This window comes from Salvia hispanica, chromosome 6 (assembly GCF_029641045.1).
Source record: "Salvia hispanica isolate PSC_SH4W2 chromosome 6, Shi_PSC_v1, whole genome shotgun sequence".
Taxonomy (NCBI): domain Eukaryota; kingdom Viridiplantae; phylum Streptophyta; class Magnoliopsida; order Lamiales; family Lamiaceae; genus Salvia; species Salvia hispanica.
Window position 1 is genome coordinate 2,358,746 of NC_142697.1, and position 22,081 is coordinate 2,380,826.

A 22,081-nucleotide genomic window follows, 5' to 3' on the forward strand; every position below is an offset into this window, starting at 1 on the left:
TTTTTTTAAATTTTTTTTTGAAAACCTATATATGCGCGATTTTAGTTTCATTTTCATTTGCACCACTTATTTTAACGAGTTTTCTCTCTCTCTAACTTTCTGTACAAGAGCAACATCGAGCGATGGACAACAACAACGAGTCCAGTCCGGCGACGAGCGGCTCTCATACGCCCACGGTACCCGTGGGATCTGGATGGGGCCAGATGGGCGGGCAGATGGGCCCAGGGGGGGAACCCGGGGGGGATGCAGGGGGGGAACCCGGGGGGGATGCCGTGGGGGATGCCGGGAGGGGGGCAGGCGAGCGGCGGGCAGTCAACGCCAGGGTGGGGAGGTATGCCCCAAATGCAGCAGCAGATGATGTAGCAAATGATGTGGCAGGGAGGGATGCATCCCGGGATGCAGGGGCCACCGGGGGGGACACGGTCTATGTCACACCCCAACCCTTATGACTTATGCGCTTACTATAAATAAATTCAAATTTTCAAAAGCACACATATTATATAATTTCTGAAATCAACATTTATCAATTACATATTTCACAACATTCTAAACGGTAGTGAGACTCTCTCACCACTTTGTATACTATACATTATCTACATGCAAAAATGATGAGGAGGAGAAGGTTGCTAAAAACGCGTCAGCCGCCGACCCTTATAATAACTGTAACTCACATCAACCCACGCATCATTCATATCTTATTCCTGAAAAATATTAGTGGTTGATATGAGCCACAACTCAGTGCATATAAACCTTACCTTTAATTTCACACACAAATATCAAACACATTATTTCATCAAAATATATCACCGGAAGTAATAAATATCATAAACAATTTAATATTCATATGCATATGCTTCTCTGTCCTTTTTATTATTCTATGACAGATCAAGCCTGGTATCTGCCCGGGATTCCATTGTATCTGACCCGAAGGTCTCATTGCCATAGTACATATATATATGACCTGAAGGTCCATTGCCATTGTATATATGACCCGTAGGTCTCATTGCCATTGTATACATATATATGACCCGAAAGTCCATTGCCATTGTATATGACCCGTAGGTCCATTGTCATTGATATCAGACCCAGGGCATGACTGTCACAGATCCTCTTTAGTCCAATGATTCAAAATAATTCCAAAACCATATGCAAACATATCAATTGCATCAATTACATATTTCTAACATATAATTCATTGATAATATATAAAACATATCCATTGCACCAATCACATATCCATACCATATTCCACCATCTATATCAAATAACGCATAATTATATCAGAGTCACATCATATAACATATTATTCACTTTATTTAACACTTAGCAAAAAGCACATAAAACATGTAAAATTAAAAGTGTGATTTATACACACCTGAATAAGATAGACTAATTAACTGAACCTTCGATCTCGTCTAATGATTTCCAATCTCGTCGAACCATCTTCATTTTCTTTTCTTTGCCAAACTCGTTTCTTTCGCTCCCTTCACCGTATTTTTCTCCCTCTTCGTGTCTAATATTCCTCTTATATTTATTATCATTTTTTTCTTTTAATATTACCATCCATAATATAACTTTTTCATCCTTACCTATACACTACACACGTCAATTGCATGAGACGTGCCATCTCCTATTTTTTTCTTTACACGTGTCCTAATTCCAATTCATATATATCAACTTGAAAGAGTGTCTTATTACATAACTTAGTTAATATATATATTTTATAAATAAAATAAACTGCACATAGGTATAAATGCATATCCTATTAAAATATTTAACAAAAGTCCCGGACATATTGCAACATAATTATGCATATTCATTACCTTTTTAAATTAAAATACACATATATATTTTACATGCACACATTATTACTCATGCATTTAGCTTAACTATTTAGTATTTTAATATATATATATATAGGGGAGCATTATACTCCTTTTCATTCCCTAGTGTAAAACATAGGACTAATCTAATCCCTTAGATTTATTAATCTGATGGATGTGATTAAATATACGTCGCTACATTATGATACTCTAATTTTACATTATTGGGCATTTTGGGTATTTGACAGAGGACAGTTCAAACTCCACGCAATTTACGGATTTATTTTTGCAGCGGTGATTCATTTTCCACCCATTTTCTTCCCCCATTAATTCAACTTCCACCCACCCTCTCTCATCCTCCATTAATCTGAAAAACCGCAAAACCTAGCCGCCGCTTCAAAACCACAAAAACCACTCTCTCTTCGCGACGAACGGCGTACACCCAGGCGAATCGGTGAGTCTACAATTCCGACGACCGAGGTTTGGTGGAATAACTAAACGATGGCTGGAAGAAAGGTAAGGCCCAAAAATTAGTTTTTTTTTCAAATTAATGTGGATTCTGAAGTTTAGGAAGTGATTGTCGGTTTTTTGGTAGATTATTTCGTATCAATTTTTATTTCTAGGTTAGATTTAGTTGTTTAGGGTTTTACCAGGGGTTGAGTTGCTGATTTTGTAATTTTCCATTTCATTCTGCGATAATTGTGAAGATTTTGTAAATTGATGTGCCATTGTTCATTTGGGTTTTCAATTAATAATTACCTAGGGCGACTCTATGTTTTTCCCCTTTGTTGTTTCGTATACTGCCTTGGGAATAGTGGCTAATTCAACATCGTTGATGACTTACAGCAAGTGAAGTGCTTCGTTAAAAATGGTCAACAATCGAACCACTTCGAAGAGGCCTGCTAGCCAGTCAACGGGTAGACGATTGGTTGATTGTTTAGTTTGACTTGAACATTGGTAAACTAGTTATACGCATTGTTGGGAGTTTTATGTTACATTACAAATTCATACGTTTGCATTGTTTATCCAACTCGTTCATAGCTTACTAAATGAAGCTGCATTTGTGGGCATTTGTTGTACATTGTTCATGTTTTCTTGCTTTTTTCCTGATATACCTTCATCTATTGGAAGTTGCTGTACATTATTCTGTGGATTTAGTACATTATGTGTAGGAGATAATTTGTACATTCATTTGAGGTACATCATGCATATAGTTTAGTACATGAATAGTTGTTGTTCTGCATCTTTTTGTGTTACATTATATTTTCTCATTTTTGCATCATGGGTCCAATTCAGTACATCATGTAAATTTTTTTCTTTTTTTCAGATATAGGTTCATCTGTAGGAATTTCCTGTACATTATTATTTTAGAAGAAGTACATTATGTTTTAGTGATATATTGGGCAGACATGTAAGCTACATCACACATATAAATTAGTACATGAAAAGCTGTTATATTGCTGAATCTTATTGTTGTGCTAGATCATAGTATTTACTTATTTTTGCATCATGGATCATAATCAGTATATCATGTATTTTTTTTCTTTTTTCCAGATATACCTTCATCCAGAGGAAGTTCCTGTACATTATTGTTTTAGAAGCAGTGCATTATTTTAGGTGATACATTGTGCAAACATGTGAGCTACATCACATATATAAATTAGTACATGAAAAGCTGCTACTTTGTTGAATCTTGTTGTTGTGCTACATCGTATTTAATTATTTTTGCATCATGGATCATAATCAGTACATCATGTATATTTTTTTCTTTTTTCCAGATATACCTTCTTCCGTAGGAAGTTCTTGTACATTATTCTTTTAGAAGCAGTGCATTATTTTTAGGTGATACATTGTGTATACATTTAAGCTTCATCACACATATAAATTAGTACATGAAAAGTTGCTACTGTGTTGAATCTTGTTGTTGTGCTGCATCATATTTTCTCATTTTTGCATCATGGATCAAAATCAGTACATCATATATTTTTGTACATTTTTTTATCCACTCAACAACATTATTTGTGAATAAGTAACAAAAGAGCAAGAAATGTTCAGGATGAGGACCTCAGGGAAGATATGCCAAAGTCATCAAGGCATGGAATGCCTCAGGTTAACGAGGCAGCGGCCGAGGAGCAAGCTAAATAAGCTAGGATTAAGAAGAATGACAATCTATATTTCAGGAGATGTCATACTGAGTTTGTTCATTTTATAAAGATGTTTAATCCTCGACAGATTCAAGCTGTCCATGAGTTAGGTTTTGGTCTGGAATAGGGTGTTATTATGAAACAATTAGCGGCACAAATTATTGAATTGCATTTGGTTTTAGTAGTAAATTTATGGGATAGTTTTTTATAGATGGATGTTTGGTCTTTGTAGTTAATTTATGGGATTTTTTTTGATGGATGGATGTTGGCTATTTGTGGAAAACTTATGTGTTTTGTTTTGATGAATTAATTTTGGTTTTTATAGTGAATTATGGATTGATGGTTTCTGCAGTCAACTTATGGGATTCATATTAATGTACTACGGGAATGAAATAATGTAATGTACAAACCGCTTTATATGATGTTATTTAGATAATAATGTACACAATGTATTCAATAATGCATATTGTGTTAAAACTTAAAATGATGTACATAACTAATAACATAATGTTACATATAATGCAACACATAATTTTTGAAACATAGGACACAAGGCATGACATAATGCACGAAATGATCTGGATAATGAGTAATGTAAATATAATCTTAGACGATATACTACAAAGAGAATGTCTAATATGGAGTTGTTAAGCAAGATAATGAGTAATGTAAATATAATCTTAGACGGTGTACTACAAAGAGAATGTCTAATATGGAGTTGTTAAGCAATACTACGTAATACTAAGTAACATTACTGGTACTGCACAATACTAAGCAGTAGTAAATAACAAATCTCATGATAAAATAAGACACCAACTTAAAAATCTGAAAACAATGTACGAAATACAAAATATAATACAACCGCTAATTCCTAATTGAAAATTGGTAGCAAATGATTTAAACTCAAAGTCTGGACAAAAAAAATTGAACATTAATTAACACTTCATCTTTCCTTTACGCTTCTCTTTGTCTTTGCCGAGCATACACATCGTAAAAAGCAACAGCAAAATCAAGTGATTTAAACCTTTGTCCAGCAAATGGCTTCAACTCTAGATAGTATTCAGGTACAACCACAACTTTAAACAAAAAAGGAATACGTCAGCTAAAACGCAACACATTATACAAACATAAGCGTACGAAATTGCATAACATCCTGCACAGTTGCACGATGTACTCATGTCTCTGGTTCATGTTTTAATACATTACCAACTCACTGGTTTTACTTTACAGTTTCAGATTGATTCATTACAAGAGTGTACTTGTACATCAACTGTTATATAGGACAAAATAAAAATTAGTGAATAATGTTGGTAATATGGCGAAGCAAACAGTGATTTATCTCCATGCCATTTGTGAAGTTTTAATTCATCATTCAATACTACAACCTAGCCCCATGAATTTCTAAACCCAAAGGGGATGGATTCAATTCAATGTATGGACGAACAATTGATGCATGACATTAAAACAATGTTTTTGAACATTACTACACAGGGCATACATTAACGTCTTAGTTGCGTACATCGTCACACCGTATCACTACATCAACTGCTTTTCGAAACCATAGTACAAACATACATTAAACCTAAAGTTCTTTTACTACAACCTAACCCAATGGATTGGTAAACCCTAGGGGAACGGATTCATCTCTGTGGTGAAGTTAGTTTTCTTAAATAAGAGGTTACTACAACCTAGCCTCATAGCAATCTAAACCCTAGGGGAATGGATTCATCTCCCTGACCTGAGTGAAAGTTTTCTGTAATCAGTTTCACATTATGCGGCAACGTAATGCAAATACAAAACAAATACGAAAAAAAATTAAAGGAATCAATGAAGGAATTAATTAAATTACCTTCTTCGATTGTTGAAAAAAATGAAACCATTAAAAGAATAGTACAAATAGTCGGTTTTACGTGAGAAAATACCTCACCAGATATCTTCAATGTAGAAAGGCGTGTATAATTGAGGGAGATAGGAAAAGGGATCGAATATAATTGAGGGAGAGAATAAAGAACTTTGAAGCCGATGAAGAACTACTGTTGATCGAATTTTTGGAAGCAATAACACATAAATCCTCTTCTACAGAAATGACGCAAAGAAAAAGATTCACTGTGATTTTATGATAATTAAAGAAAAGCAATCTCCAATTATAATAATTGAACGTGATTCATGGGTTTTAAATAACTGCCAATTTTGTGCTCTCTCCTTTTTACCCTTTTTCGAATTTTTTATTAATTATTTTAATTACATGTGGCTTATATAATAACCATCAGATTACACTAATCAATGGATGAGATTAGTTTTCCTTTTTAACAGGTTTTTGCACATTAATCTGAATACATCCCTATATATATATATATATATATATATATATATATATATAATCACACATATAATATTTATTGTGCAAGCAATAATATAAATATGTAATAATAATAAATAAAAATGTGTAAATATGTAAAATGATGCATGTTTCCGGTCAGGGATGTCACAATTCTTCTCCACTTTAAGAATTTTGTCCGCAAAATTCATTTCTCTCTAAGCTAACGCAGTCTATGAAATTGCTAACCGGTAAACAGATGTGGATAATTCTTTCTCATATTTTCCTCAGTACATCAGTATTTTTCAGAACATGAGAAGGATCAGATCGATAAAGTCGAATCCTACTGACGTAGAAAATATTAGGAATCTGTACCAACTCTGGAGGTAATGTTAACCTATACGCCAATGGTCCAACTCTTTCAACAATATCTCACGGTTCAATATAATGTCGACTCAACTTACCTTTTTGCTCGAATCGCATGATTCATTTCTGAGGTGAAACTCACAAAAAGACTTTATCAAGACTGAGATAGTAAATCGCGGATCTCTGTCGATATATAAGATAACCATATAAGCGTTCCTACAGATAATGATGCCAAATCTTCAAAGAAAAATAATGTCGCTAATAACAGATTTTGAACAAAATAAGAAACTTCATGTACATGTGATTTTTACGACGCATAAGCAATAAATTTTCCGTTAAGTCAAAAGATAACCAAATCCATGTTTCAGCGCATCACTATAAATAACATAATATCTTGTACCTGCGGAGATAACCAAAATAGGTGACATTTTCAACCGATGCTTCCACTCATTAAAACTCTTTTGATATGCTTCACTTCATATAAAAGAAGAATTATGTCATACTAACTTCGTTATCAATTGAATAATAATCGAGAAAAATTTCCAGTTGAAAACCAGTTCAATCTTTTGTATATCCACTTCTATTCCATGACCTAACATCACGTGTCCCAACAATAACACATGTTCTAGCAAAAACTCACATTTACTCAACCTTGCAATAATCTGTTTATCTCGCATAACTTGTAATACTGACTGCAGTGATTAACATGCTCATCTGTACTTCATGAATATAATAGTAAGTCAATAGAAATAATCACTAACGGATCCAGGAATAGTTGAGAGAATTTGTTCATCAATGCCATAAATAATATTAGGTGCAATAGTTTATTCGAAAGCCATAACCAAAACTCATAATTGTCGTACTGAGTTCAAAATGGTGTCTCTGCAATATTCTCTTTAGATATCTTAAACTGATGATATCAGTACTCGAAAATCAGTTCTCGAAAACAGTTGCATACCTTGAAATTGATCAAATAAGTCTTCTATTCTCGGTAATATATATTTATTCTTCATTGTCACTCGATTCGACTTCTAATGGTATATATAATGTCGCAGTGTATCATCTTTCTTCTTCAAAAATAATATTGGTGCTCTTCAAGGTAAACATTATGTCATACATATCTCTTGTCTGACAACTCTTGTAACTGTTTCTTAAATTCTTGAAACTCTAATGAAGACGGTTGATAAGTAGAAATACAAATAAATGCAGTGCTCAATAGAGAAATATGTCTCCTGATAAGGTGAAAATCCAGATAAATCTGCACTTCCAATATATCAAAAAGCCAATCTAGATAATATAAGAAAACCTGGGACAATATATTGATTACCATAAAATATCACTCGATCCCATCTCGATGAATATATTACCATATCTTTTACTTGACAAGCTACCCTGGTTCGATGAAGTGAAAACCAATCTATACCCATAATAATATCAAAACTTGTGTATGAAGAAAAGAATCAATATCCGTTGGCAGCTCAATTGAATTAACTCGCACCACGCAATCTAGATAAACCGTGTATACTGAAATAATGTCAGCTCATAATCAACAAACATAGTTCCTTGATTAAAGACAAAACCTTCTCTGCTTCTTATCACAATATACTTCTTTGCATATATTTAGCATTGAGTTCTCTAGAAAAATAGTCTGAACTGAATACAAGAATACCAGAGGTTGTATCATAGCTTGTGGGACTGTTTCCCACCAAGAGTAAGTATTGCTTCAAATAAGAGATGCCCTATAATCAAAACCTTCTTCGGACATATAACTCATCTGATTGAACACCGGTTCTATCACTTTTAACTATATCCCAGCCTCAGTCAGATTAGTCCCATAAAATCAACATCTTCTACTTTTCCGAGCTCTTTGAATTTTCTACCTCTTTACCACATCATTGGTCCATGTACTCTTTGTTCTAAAAGCATGGGTAATCCTCATATGATGCAACATGTATATGAGATGTTTCTACAATTAATTGATGATGCAGGGCGGCTGACCCTTCTCCTCAGTGACATATGTTCATGACAATATAAATGCAAATGAAACTTATGTATCATATAATATACATGAATACTATGTCCCAGCGGGATTCTATCCCCGCTCTGATACCACCTAAACTGTCACACCCCAACCCTTATGACTTATGCGCTTACTATAAATAAATTCAAATTTTCAAAAGCACACATATTATATAATTTCTGAAATCAACATTTATCAGTTACATATTTCACAACATTCTAAACGGTAGTGAGACTCTCTCACCACTTTGTATACTATACATTATCTACATGCAAAAATGATGAGGAGGAGAAGGTTGCTAAAAACGCGTCAGCCGCCGACCCTTATAATAACTGTAACTCACATCAACCCACACATCATTGATATCTTATTCCTGAAAAATATTAGTGGTTTATATGAGCCACAACTCAGTGCATATAAACCTTACCTTTAATTTCACACACAAATATCAAACACATTCTTTCATCAAAATATATCACCGGAAATAATAAATATCATAAGCAATTTAATATTCATATGCATCCTGGGATGCAGGGGCCACCGGGGGCGGGGGGGGGGGGGGGGGGGGGACACGGTCTATCGTCCCTCTCTTGATTTTTTGACGGCTTCGTCTCACACGTCGACCCCAGTGGAGACGCAGTTAACTGGCGATGACATTTTGTCGTTGCAGGAGATGAGGATCGATCTCGGGGATCCGGACACTCCCGCTCTAGCGGGTCGGGCCGCGCCCCAGAAGAAGAAGAAGGGCAAGGGGAAGGGCAAGGTGGTCGGCGAGTCCTCGCACCCCTGTGTTGACGACACCCCCACGCGGAGGAAGTGGACGGAGGATGAGTACGCCGGCGTGGCCAAGGGGTGGTTGTCGGTTTGCGACGATCCGTTGGTTGCGAACAACCAGCGGGTCGTCAACATGTGGGCGAAGATTAGAGCAATCTACAGGAGGAACTGCCCGCATGGGAAGGACTACAGCGGGAATGAGTGCCGGAAGGGGTGGGAACGAATCAGGGCCGCAGTCGGCCGATTTTCGGGGTTGTACGCCAACGCCCTCTGCCAGCTGACTAGTGGGCAGAATGAGGAGGACGCCCAGAGGATAGCGGAGAGTCAGTTCCCTTGCCGAGGAAGTATAAGGAGTTCCTCTTCTGGGAATGCTATGTGTTGCTGAAGGACTCCGAGAAGTTCCGGGCGGGGTGCGACGCTGGGTGGTCGAAAAAGCAGAGGCTGAACTATTCCGGCGACTACAGCGGCAGCAGCGGCGGATCCCACGACCTCTCCCCGGATGCTGAGGAGTTTCCGTCCCCTCCATCCGCTACTCGTCACCCTCGCCCGGTTGGCCAAAAGCGGGCACAACGGGCAGCGAGGGGAGGATCCCCCCTATCGCCCCAGAAGGTCATCTCGGCCCCCCGACCCCCACGCGCGTACAGGTTATTCTCGCGTGCAAAGACGGATGAACGTTTGTTTGCGGTCTTCCAAGAGTGGAAGGCCGCAACCGATCCCACGGAGAAGAGGTTCCTCTACTCGATGCTCGAGAACATGCGGGTGGATTTGGATGCCTCGAGGGCACTGGTGGGGGGTTCAGACGCGGGCTCAGATACCCCGGGTGGCGATGGCGAGGACGGCGGCGGCGACGACGAGGAGTAGAGAGTGGCGGGGCTCGTGTGTGGAAGCCCTTTTTTTTTAAAAAAAATCATGTAATTTTTTTTTATCTATGTACCTTTTTTTAATGAAATTAATGAATTTTCCCGTATATGTCTCATAAATTTAATTCCATAATTTAATCGTAAATTTTATTCTGAAAAATGTAGTTGTTTTTGAATTATTTTTATTGCGGCTGGCCTATGGCTGGCCTATGCTGATGTGACAGGTGGATTTTTAGTGCTAATGACATGACAGGAAGAGAGAGTGGCTGACCTATGACTGACCTATTCTTAATATAGATGCTCTAAGGAGACGGTGTCCCTCCTATCTACGTGTTCAAGCCAATAAAGTAGCTGGACAGCTTGAAGTAAGTGAGGTGTTGTAACAGTATGTAATATGATCGAAGGATTGAATTAAATAAATCAATGTTAGTTGATGTTATTACGCTTACTGCAGGTTACTAACTAGCAGCAAAGTATTGTTAGAGTTATCATATTTCCTTTTATAGTGGATCTCACGCTCATTAACCCATTTTCACCCACATTTTCAATTATAAACCTAATATTATATATTTTTGAAAACTAATATTATATATTTAAAAAATATGACTCATATTCTACTAACTTTTTTATTCACTTTTTATTATATTTTTTAAAATTTGCATTTCGTCAAAATATGACAAACTTTGTTTTTGTTATATTTCTTAAAATTCACATCAGGTCAAAATGTGACAAACTTTGCGGATGGGAGAGTACGGAAACTTATTATCAGAAGTTCGAAGGTTACAAGGGGTTCAAATTAGAAAAGAAACGAAGAAAAAAACACTGTAAACAATTGGTTTGAGAAAGGAATAAAATGAAGAATAAGGAGTACTACAATGACAATAAAATATAAACGGCTCAGCACGATTGCGCGGCCCATGTTTGTCTAACATATGAGACGACATCCTAACGTTACAACTATAATTGGTGGAAAATTTAAAAATAACTAAAAATCTAAAAACAAACATAGAAATGGGGTGGATGCATATCACCTTGTAGAACATATACTGTCCTAATACAATAAACCCCAAGTTCGAACACCTAAGCAACTCAAGCAGCTGCTTGGACCGGCCCATTAGCTCTGAACCCACGCCCCCTTCCACGAGATCCCCTCCCGCGCCCACGACCTGTACCTCAACAAAGCAGAGAAGGACGGCAAGTAGCAGCTCTTTAATTGAATGTTATAACATTTTGAAATCAACGGATGCCCCTACTTTCCAGTAGTATTATACATGTCTCTAGTATTTCTCCTAGGTGGCATATTTCTATGTGCATCAAACAAATATCAATAAGATTAATTTTTCGCACTATAGAAAGGATCTGTTTCAACGTAATGGGTTTGCAAGGTCTCATCCTATATCTAAACAGTCCTCGCATCCCTCTGTAAACAAAAAACATAAACCCAGCAAAACTGTACCTCGTGGTGCTTCTTGATTGTAATCTCCAGCATCATGCTGAGAATCCCCTGGAGGACCATTGTAGCCTCCCCTTCCACGGCCATGGAAACCACGGCCCCTACCTCGCCCCCTGCCTCTGGCATACCCACGGTTCCTTTCATAGCCTCCATCATCATACTCGGCATAAGCAAACCCATTCCCTAGAGAAACAACAGCTCATATAGATACATTACCTACAGTATAATGGACAGAAGTAGGCAGACTTCCGGAACCTGGAGCTCAAAACAAATTGAGTTCAACAGAATGTATACCAGACTGGAATCTAGGTCTCCCCCTCCCTCTGCCACCTCGGCCTCTTCCACGAGTAGGAGGTGATCCCTCTGGACCAAAAAAAAAGACTTCAAAACATAACTCATTAATAGCAGTTCAGAAAACACAGGAATTAGCAAATGTGACACCACCTCCATCATGGTCTAGATCTGTAGGAACCTTCACCTGATCTTCTGGTATTGGCTCTTGGTATCTAAACATGATAGCCAGTCAGTATAGTTGCATGGATGAAAATAGTCACACTAGAAAAACAGTGTTTGGGACCGGATCAAATTCAACAAATACCAAACAGTGACTTAATTCTTAAATTTACATCTGTATTTCGTTCTTTGCTACCGATCACATTGTCCACCTATTCAATTTTAAAGAACAGAAATCGAATAAAAAATTTAATACTTGACGTTATCAAATAAAGAAAATTGTGATTTGACATTAAAGTAATAGCACTTGTCATCAATTCAAATAGAACAAATATTCCATACTAACTGTTCATGCACCTATCTAAGAAATATTAATTAATAGCACTACTAATATTTACTGATTTCAACTTCCAACCAAATGAGAAGAATATTGACTTGACACCTAGCGTTAACTTTCATTGGACACTAAAATAAAAACATCATTGCTTGAATATCAACTCATCCTCAATAAAACTGCCTAAATGATATAAATTCCCCCCTTCAAGACACTGAACATGCTTCCAAAATGCAACAAATATTACAAACCTTCAATAAACTCACTTACTCACCCGATATTTTTCATATCCAGCTCCTTCTTTGAAAGTGTAATTGTAACCATTGAAACTTTCCTTGTGGTTTCCAGACTAAGAAGGCAAGAAAACAAAACATGTAAGGAAACCAATTATTCTTCAATCTTACATACAAAAAAGATGTACTATAAATTCACAACTTTCAAATTGTTTTCTTTTTTCATCATGCCCTTACATTTGAAGCCCTTCCTCCAGGGGTTCCCATGTGTCGGTTATGTCAGTAGATTGAATTGCAGTAATCTGGTGGAGACCAGCAATTCTCCTCTGAATAAAAGAAAAATGCAAAATCTTGAGAGAATCATAAAAAAAATCAAGTTCTGAATCATAACATAAATAGCCACTAAATAAAAACCTTGATCAACTCCACGATGGTCACGGTCTTGTTAATGGCTCTGCCCATTGCCTTGAACACTATATCATCCGAACCTTTCTCCTGCAAGGCATTAAATGATTAAACTCTCTCCGAATAGCATCCCCAAATTATAAAGCACACTAATCACTGCTTCTAATGATAAAAAACATGAATTCAAATGAAAAATGTAGTACAGTCAAATTCATAATCACATAAAATCAAAAGGAACAACTAGAATATCTTAAAACTCTAGTGTAGATACATTCCAAAGAGCGAATTAAATGCAATAAAGCAGTGTATTTAATACGGGAAACAATTCCAGAAAAAAAATGCAAAAATCAGATTTGAAATTGCCAGACAAATGTAGGAAAATACCTGAAGCAGAGTCATGGCGTAAGTGATGTAGCTTCGCATTCTGCCTTGGCTCGTAATCCGAATCTCATTCTCATCAATCGGAGTCTCGACCTTGGGCTTCTCCACTTTCTGGTACCGATCCATGCTCTGAAAAATCCGAAACACAAAAAAGCACAATTAACGCGAATAGATTGCATGAACAAGGAATTAAACCAAAATAAGAAGCACGTGACATTATCTGAGAAATTAATGAAAGGGGGAAATAACTAGGGTTTTGCTGGTACATAGAAGATCTGAAATTGGTGAATTGGAGTGAGAGATTTAGCATGACTGAGAAATACTAGTAAGGAATTACGTTGGTGCTGTGTGATTGCAAGTAAAGATAAGATTATAGGCTCCAGCCCTCTCTTCTCCGGCTTCGTATCTTCGTTAGGCCCTAACCATAATTTCTGCGCTCTCCGCAGCAATATATTAATCCGGTTCGGTTCCTGTGTTCCAACCTAGTATAGTTAATTTTCACCGGTCCGACCGGCTAATTCTTTTTCATCTTCATTGTTGGAACATTTTTTTTTCAATAAATTTAAGAAATTGATAGATAAAAGTAGAAAAGTAAAACAATATGAAAAGAAAGTAAAGTTTGAGAGAGATAAATTTTTGCAAAAAAAAAAATGTACAGACAACCCAACAAAGAATACGATGCAATTATCTCACTGAATGTGATCGTTCTTTTTATTTACACGTGGTACAAAATATTTCAGCTTTATTTCATGTAAGGACAAAAGGTGTCATTATTATTTTATAATACAAAATTGTTCATTATTGTTTCATATTTTGTATATGTAGGCAAAATGTTAACGACATGCAAACATACCTTACGAATGTATTAAAATTAAATATAAATGAAACATTTTGTTTATACAAACTTCAATATTTTTTAACCAATATAAAACATAGTATGAATAGTATAGTAACTACTGAATTTGCATATTGCAAAAGCTTCTTGTTTGTAGTACTATATTTTGTTTTAGAAAAGCACAAGTCATTATTGTCTATGAATATCATCAATTTTATGAACTTGTGGAAATATGGGTGTGTTGACGCATAAGGAAAGGGAATGTGTATCGACTCATGTTATTACAAAATACGAATCCAGAAAACATTTGCGCCAAAAACTTACATAAAAGCATGGTCAGCCTTTGAAAGTGAAGAAGAAACGAGGGAGGTCGGGACTATCCGACTTCAATGAGTCCCACAATTCTTGGTTCAACTATCTTACACTGTTGAGGTTACACACAAATCAACATGCACACGACATTTCTTCAACAATCTTGGGCACTTTGTTATGGAGATAAGTTGAATGGAGTTGCAAATGAAGGTTGTTCCCTTGCATAGGCTCTTCAATAAAATTACTCACTCCATCCACCAAATAATGTCTTATTTTGCCGTTTCAGGACGTCTACGATTTAAATGCTCTTTTACTTTTTAACATTTTGGATAAATGGACATCTAACTCCATAAAATTCATACTAATTACAGTCACATTTTATCATAAATTGATACATAAAAGTGGGAATCATATTTCATTTACTATTTCTACCCACTTTCATTCAAAATTCTTCAAATTAACACTAAGTCCAAATGAGACTTTAAATTGTAGACGAGGTTATCACTTATCGACAACAACTACAACTAGTATAGCAAAAATTCTGATTGAGAAACTAAGTGTATGACAAACTTAACTTTTTTCATAGTCATGCAACACAAATATAGATAATTTAAAGATGCTACTAAAGAATATTAAGAATAATAAGAATATACATATTGTGTATAGTGACAGAGTATTACTGTCCAAATTGATAATTTAAAGATGCTATTCCTGAATAAAAAGAATGAGAATGTACATGTTGTACGTAGTGTGTCGGCCTAGTGATAAAGTGGTTACTACCCAAGCTTAAGAGTTTCTGGTTGAGGTTGAAGTCCACCAATATCCAACATTTATTTTCCAGCAATTCTTCAAACTATAACTGAATTAGACTCTCATTATTGCTTCAAATGATTCTGATACAGCGAAACATGAAGCGTAAGGAATAAGAGATATAAATTTGTTGACACACGAAAAAATAGGTACACCATGAGAGGCCGTACCTTTCCAAGAATTGAAAGCTTCTCGATTCAGAGAAGGGCCGATCACAGCCTGAATAGCATCACATAACATAGCTGGTGGGGTGTTCTTCAACTCCTGAACAACCGAATGGAGGGTCTTGCCATTCTCCAAGTGTATGTGATTGTTCGGGTGACTTGTTTTGCAGCTCGCATGACATTCAAACTCGTAAGCATTTACTACCTACACAATGATCAAATATAACAATGAGACATATCAAATTTGAGTTTTCAAATTTGAAGTATCACATGATTCAGCATGCCATCAAGCCATCACCAAAATAACATAAAGAAGACTTACCTTGGAGTAATTACAAGAGTTGCAACCACAAAGATAGCTAGAGCCTTTGATAATTCCACGAAGCTCCTTCTATTATGCACGAGGACAACAAATGCACATCGTAGGATAAGTAAACTGCATATACGAAAGAAAAAGAAATAAATAAGCAAAGAATCACCTCTCTTGATGCAGAAAGATACTGCACAGCTGCCCCGTCAAGCATACCAGTAGCGGTTAGAGTCTTGACATTTTGTGAGAATGATCTAAATTGTGTTTCTTTTTTGGTGGGATTCTTCTCTGGCCTACTTTGTTGTTGTGTGGATTTCAATGTCCCCTTCATCTTCTTGCTAGAACTTTTTGATTTTGAAACAAGATTTGGCTCGTACAACAATGCATAACTACTATGTGGCTTCATCAGAGCTTTCATTGCATCTTTGTACCTTCGAATATATACAGCCTTAGCGGTAACTCTTTTACGCTGAGTTGTTTCCGCTGCAGCGCCATCCATCAACGGAAGATGTTCACATCCAATATTAGGCTGTTTTGGCCTTGTCTCTGTTTCCGTTGCAGCGCCATCCATCAACGGAAGATGTTCATAACCAATATCAGGCTGTTTTGGCCTCGTCTCTGTCCGGTTGTTGTTCAATTTTTCAGAGATGTTTATTACATCATCCACCTTCATGCTATTTATCTCACTACAGTTGTTGGGATCTCTCATAGTGCATAAAATTGGGGAAGCATAAGGGTCATCACCCACCATAACTGGTTTCTTTCTTTCTCTTCTTCTCACATAGACGATCATGGCTTCTAACATGCGATTGTTGATCAGAGTTGTGATGACACTGACTTAAATCGGAAGATCCTATAGCAATCTATATTCTGCAAAAGTAACAATTAAAAGATTGAAAACAATCAAATAGTAATCTAAGAAAAGTTCATATATTAAACTATATTTATGGAAAAGATCTTTCACACCAACTTTCAATTTGAGCAGAGTGCAAAACTTATATAATAAGAATAACAAATTATTATTTAAAATTTGAATTCAAAATTCTAAAATGAAGCCATATTTAATACCGGGCAAGATCTTAAAAAGTCCATTAACAAAATTTTCTCCCTCAGGTCAATTTTCTCTCATTTTCATTTCGAGAGAAGTCCTTCAAATGCAGAAAATCTACCTTCACCGGAGCAGCAGGGCGGTCAAGAGAGGAGACGGCAGGATGCTGCCGGAGGAGAGAGAGAAAATGGCGCATCAATTAGCAAGGGTTTCATAAAACATTGCTATTGGATACTAATTGGGCTCTAATTTGGGCTTTTAGTGTAGGATATTAATTTGGGTTGCAATCATGAAGTATACTAGTATAGAATTTTTTTAATTAATGTTTTTATTTAATTAACTATTCCCTCCGTCCCGCTTAAGATGATACGTTTTTCTTTTTAGTTTGTCCCAACTAAGATGATACATTTTCTTTTTTAGAAACTTTCTCCCTCCAATTAATACACTCAACCATTTTTTCTCACTCCTATTAATATATCCATCTTTCTTTGTCTATCTACTTTAATACTTACATCCACCTTTTCTCTTTCCGATTAAACACTTTTATCAATAATTTCTAAAATCTCATGCCGGCTAAGCAATGTGTCATCTTAGCCGGGACGGAGGGAGTAGCATTCTAATTTGGATGTTAAACTCTATTATTAGTACTCTCTCCGTCCACAAAAGATGTCACACTTTCCTTTCTTGTTTCTCCCACAACATATGTCACATTTTCCTTTTTAGAAAAAGTTCTCTTTCACATGAATATAAAATTTATATTTTCTCTCTCCATTTATCACATAAAACAAAACCTCTTAAAATTTCGTGCCGTCCCACAAGTGTGACATCTTTTGTTGGACGGAGGAAGTACTAATTTTGACTTCTAATTTGTTGTGTTGTAGTATAATACTCCCTCCAGTCTCATGTTATTTGCATTATTCCATTTTGGCTCGCCTCATACTACTTATACTATTTCTAGTTTAAGTTGGAAATAATGTACTCCCTCCGTCCCAAAGAAGATGTCACACTTGGGAAATGGCACGAGATTTTAGGAGATATTATTTTGTGTGTTAAGTGGTGAGAGAAAATATAATTTTATAATTGATGTGAGAAGGAACTTTTTCTAAAAGAGGAAATGTGACATCTTTTGTGGGACAAACTAAAAAGGAAAGTGTGACATCTTTTGTGGGACGGTGGGAGTATTTAATTAGACCTCTCCAACTATTAATGTAAAACTTAAAATGCAGTAGAAGAATGTCTCCAACAGTACTGTAAAATCATATCATTATAGGTTATTGAAGAAAAAATACTTATTTTTAGATTTGTATTAAACCTATACTAAAAACACTTTTCGAATTTTGATTTATTAAATTCAAATCCAAATCAATTTATATTTATCAATACACGAGAAGGGAAGGAAGAGAAATAAAAAATTAGGGACACGAAAACTTACAGAAGAAAGTAGCGGCAGGCGCGGAGAAGAAGATGTCAAATATTAACCTAATTTGGTTTTATTAATATTTAGTTATTTATTAATTAGTGGGCTAGCCCATATTATATACTATAAGTTAATATTATTCAGCATATTTAGAAAAAGTTCATCAATTATTTAATTAAAAAAAAAGACGATAACTGTTTTATTTTGTTCCCAAATAGAGAATCCAGTTTTGCTTCGAATATAAATTTGTTGACGACAATTCACGTACATATTGATTAGTTAAATTAATACTATAGATGCATTAATATTATTCACGTACGTAATTCAATATTAAGAATTGTTTGTTTTAAAGTTTTTAAATCGTGTAATTTTTTATTTAATAAAATAATTAATTTCATATATAGTTATTCAATTAATAAATCTAACTATTATATGTATTTAATTTAATTTAAGTTATTGAAAGTGTTATGAGGTTAGTGTGTAATTTATATAAAATATATAGGTATGATTGTAGAGTATGAAAAGTAAGTGGGTGTGGAATATTTATTTGGGTTTGAGTTTAATGCAAATGGTTGGATTAAAATCAATATTTAGTGTGATATTTACCCTAATATGGGTTTGAGTTTTATTAACGGTTGGAGTGTTGGAGATGCTCTTAATATTATAGATTAAGTTAAGTGCTCATTTATTAAGTGATGTCTTATTACACTTCAAATTCTAATTTAATTACACAAAAAATCAATTTCAAATTTACGGCCTAAAATGAAAAGTGCGAGTAACATGAGACGGAGGGAGTATAAATTTAAAAAAGTTAAATTCTTTTTAATTAAATAATTTAAATTTATAGATTAATTTATTGAATATTTTTTATTACTCTTTGGCTATATTGCAATTAATTTTAGGTTATATTTATATATATTTGTTTTTATTTAATATTCAAGCAACGTAATTCATAAATAAATATATATATATATATATATATATACATGTTAAAATTACTTAAGACTATTTCCAATGGTACACTAAAACTTAAAATGGGATAAGATAAATAGCTCCAATAGTAATCCAAAACCAATCCCATTTTTGGATTTTGAGTAAAAAATAGTACCTATTTTTAGGTTTACGCTAGAACAAAACCAAAAACTTTTTCAAATTTTGTGAATAAAAAAGGCATAATATAGAGAATTGTTTTTAAGCTTGAGTTTAGTGTAAATAATTGAAATAAAATCATACATTCTCCGTCCCAATAAAAGTGAAACATTTGGTTTTATGCATGGGATTTTATGTACTGTTTTTTTGTGAGTTAATGGGGAGAGAGTAAAGTAAGAGAGATGAAAAAGTAGAGAGGGCGTTGTTTCTATTTTAGGAAACGTTTTATTTTTAATGGGACAACCTAAAAAGGAAAACGTTTTATTTTTAATGAGACTGAGAGAGTATTTGATTTGACATTCACATTAAAATGGGTTTGAATTTAGTGTAAATATTTGGTGAAACTCAAAGAATACTTAGAATTGAGTTAGATTTTGATTTTTTATTTTCAGATTTAATTTATTGAATATTTTTTATTACACTTTGGTATATTGCAATTATTTTTAGATTATATTTATATACTAATAAATTTTTATTTGTATTTAATATTTAAGCTGTATAATTTATAAATAAATATATATCCATATTTAAATTACTTGAGATAACATACATAGTTAAATTTGAGTTAGACTTTGATTTTTTCTATTAGATAGTATATCGTTGTTCAAGACTTTTACGCACGTTTTTCAGATTCATCAAAATATTGAGTATATTCACTGTGAAAATCTCATGTATTGAATTAAAATTAGTCATGGCCAACTGTACATTGTATTTTCAAGAGTCATGAGATTTTAGTCTACAGTGAAAAGGTTTGTTTTACTTTTAATTCTATTATTATGTTGTGTTTACTAAGATGTTATCTACAGTTTAGAAACTATATGCATCATGAGTATTATTTGAAGATATATGAAATTGAATTTCATGAGTATTTTTTCTTCAATTTCTGCAACAAGTTCGGATCTGGAGGTGGCCAGTTTGTAAGAAGTTATTTTGTGTAAGTTAGAGACTGGCTGCTATTGAATAAAAATGAGGTATTTGTGTCAAAAAGTAGGTTAGTCGTATGCAGTGACCATTACTAAAAGTAGAGGTCAATCATTTTCTCATGTTGGATTGTTTTCAATAAGGTGATGAAGCTTCAAAATTTAACGAATTTTCTTCTTGGGTTGCATCTATTAGTGATGGTGTTATTGGTAGTCCAAATGATGGTGAAGTGAATATTTATCTTTCTTGGGACAGAAGGAGTATTGAATTGTGCGAGGAATAGGATATTCTTTTTTTATACGTATTAGGACAAAGGATTATGCTTCTTTTTAATTATTTACAATTTGCAATTATTATTTTAAAATTATATGACACATGCATAGCACGGGTGTAAGAACTAGTAGTTAGAAACGGGTTAAGTGGTCCAGCTTCATTATATTATTACCTCCGTCTACCAAAATTTGTCCCATTTTTCTATTTCCGTTCGTACCCCAAAATTTGTCTCATTTCACTTTTATCATTTTTGGTAGTGGATCTCATATTCCACTAACTCATTCTTACTCACATTTTATTATAAAACCAATATATAAAAGTAGGACCCACAATCCACTAACCTTTTCAACTCACTTTCCATTACATTTCTTAAAACCCGTGCCGAGTCAAAGTGGAACAAATTTTGGTTGACAGAGATAGTAACATTAAATAAATATCTGTTTCAATATTTTTTATATTAAAGCTAACTTTCATTTATACTTTATACTTTTAGGCTTTATGCTGTTACTAGTATCACGCCTGTGCTATGTAAAGATTAATATATTTTTAAAACATTAATTTTCAATTTAAATTAATTAAATAAATTAGAATCAATATTAACAATGAATAATATGAGTAACAATTTTAGTTATATGAGAACCAAATATCTATACAAATCAACATTGAAGCATAATAAATTTGAAACAAGGGATGTCAATGTAGCCCGCAACCCGTGGGCTAGCCCGAATAGCCCGGAAAATTTATAGGGTTAGGGTTGAAAATTTCTAGTTCAATAAAATTACAGTCCGATTAGCCCGCACCCGATTAACCCGCAACCCGTTAGGGCCAGACCCTAAAACCCGATGGGCTGGCCCAAAAACCCGGTAAAATTTCTATCGTTGTATTTATTTGACTCCTAATTAGACACTTCATTGATTATTTTATAATATAAATAACTAAAAATATATCTTTCAATTTTATATGTTAAATATATAAACTATATATTAAATTTTTATTAACATAATAATAGATAAATAAATTAGAAACTTCAACTTTACCAAAAAAATATTTAAATTTCTAAAACATGCTTTAAAATTTCTTGATTTTATGTTTTTTTTTTGCACAAATCTCAAATATTAGTACATATCTCAAATTTATCATAAATAAATATTTTACATTTTACAAATATAACTAATTTCATCATTCTTTATTTGATTGATCGCATGTTAATTTTGTCGGTAGCAACCCGATTAACCCGTTGGGCTAACCCGGAACCCGAGCTTTTAGGGTTGGGTTGAAT

General features: G+C 34.5%; 2 protein-coding genes and 2 long non-coding RNA genes across 5 annotated transcripts; 1 reads left to right on the forward strand and 3 right to left on the reverse strand.

Annotated features, from left to right (window-relative positions):
• Positions 1–478: 478 nt before the first annotated feature.
• LOC125203135 (uncharacterized) lies at positions 479–1,519 on the reverse strand. Its single transcript, XR_007173301.1, has 2 exons — positions 1,376–1,519; positions 479–701 (listed from the first exon to the last, which is right to left on the reverse strand). It is a non-coding gene; the product is annotated as an uncharacterized LOC125203135 (long non-coding RNA).
• Positions 1,520–2,153: 634 nt separating this feature from the next.
• On the forward strand, positions 2,154–4,296 carry LOC125208528 (uncharacterized). The gene is made up of 3 exons (XR_007174129.2): positions 2,154–2,339; positions 2,670–2,780; positions 3,879–4,296. It is a non-coding gene; the product is annotated as an uncharacterized LOC125208528 (long non-coding RNA).
• A 6,876-nt stretch (positions 4,297–11,172) lies between these two features.
• LOC125203922 (uncharacterized) lies at positions 11,173–14,025 on the reverse strand. Of its 2 annotated transcripts, none has more exons than XM_048102438.2 (9): positions 13,901–14,025; positions 13,567–13,692; positions 13,192–13,272; positions 13,015–13,103; positions 12,819–12,893; positions 12,202–12,263; positions 12,052–12,120; positions 11,761–11,940; positions 11,173–11,470 (listed from the first exon to the last, which is right to left on the reverse strand). In XM_048102438.2, the coding sequence occupies exons 2-9, from the start codon at positions 13,687–13,689 to the stop codon at positions 11,394–11,396; spliced, it is 756 nt and encodes a 251-aa protein (XP_047958395.1). In that variant the 5' UTR covers positions 13,690–13,692; positions 13,901–14,025; the 3' UTR covers positions 11,173–11,393. The 2 variants fall into 2 exon arrangements, with proteins under 2 accessions (XP_047958395.1, XP_047958396.1); XM_048102439.2 differs by lacking the exon at positions 13,901–14,025 and adding an exon at positions 13,813–13,831.
• Positions 14,026–15,335: 1,310 nt separating this feature from the next.
• On the reverse strand, positions 15,336–16,861 carry LOC125203625 (uncharacterized). The gene is made up of 4 exons (XM_048102012.2): positions 16,164–16,861; positions 16,007–16,075; positions 15,691–15,889; positions 15,336–15,603 (listed from the first exon to the last, which is right to left on the reverse strand). The coding sequence occupies exons 1-4, from the start codon at positions 16,797–16,799 to the stop codon at positions 15,575–15,577; spliced, it is 933 nt and encodes a 310-aa protein (XP_047957969.1). The 5' UTR covers positions 16,800–16,861; the 3' UTR covers positions 15,336–15,574.
• Positions 16,862–22,081: the final 5,220 nt, after the last annotated feature.

Excerpts from the sequence above, each read along its gene's own strand:
- LOC125203922 (XM_048102438.2), bottom strand. The coding sequence starts at position 13,689 with ATGGATCGGTACCAGAAAGTGGAGAAGCCCAAGGTCGAGACTCCGATT. Across the intron at positions 13,104-13,191 it reads CCATCGTGGAGTTGATCAAG|AGGAGAATTGCTGGTCTCCA; the intron begins GTTTTTATTTAG and ends TCTTTTATTCAG. Across the intron at positions 12,121-12,201 it reads AGATCTAGACCATGATGGAG|AGGGATCACCTCCTACTCGT; the intron begins GTGGTGTCACAT and ends TTTTTGGTCCAG.
- LOC125203625 (XM_048102012.2), bottom strand. The coding sequence starts at position 16,799 with ATGTTAGAAGCCATGATCGTCTATGTGAGAAGAAGAGAAAGAAAGAAA. Across the intron at positions 15,890-16,006 it reads ACTCTTGTAATTACTCCAAG|GTAGTAAATGCTTACGAGTT; the intron begins GTAAGTCTTCTT and ends ATCATTGTGTAG. Across the intron at positions 15,604-15,690 it reads AGCTTTCAATTCTTGGAAAG|AATCATTTGAAGCAATAATG; the intron begins GTACGGCCTCTC and ends TCGCTGTATCAG.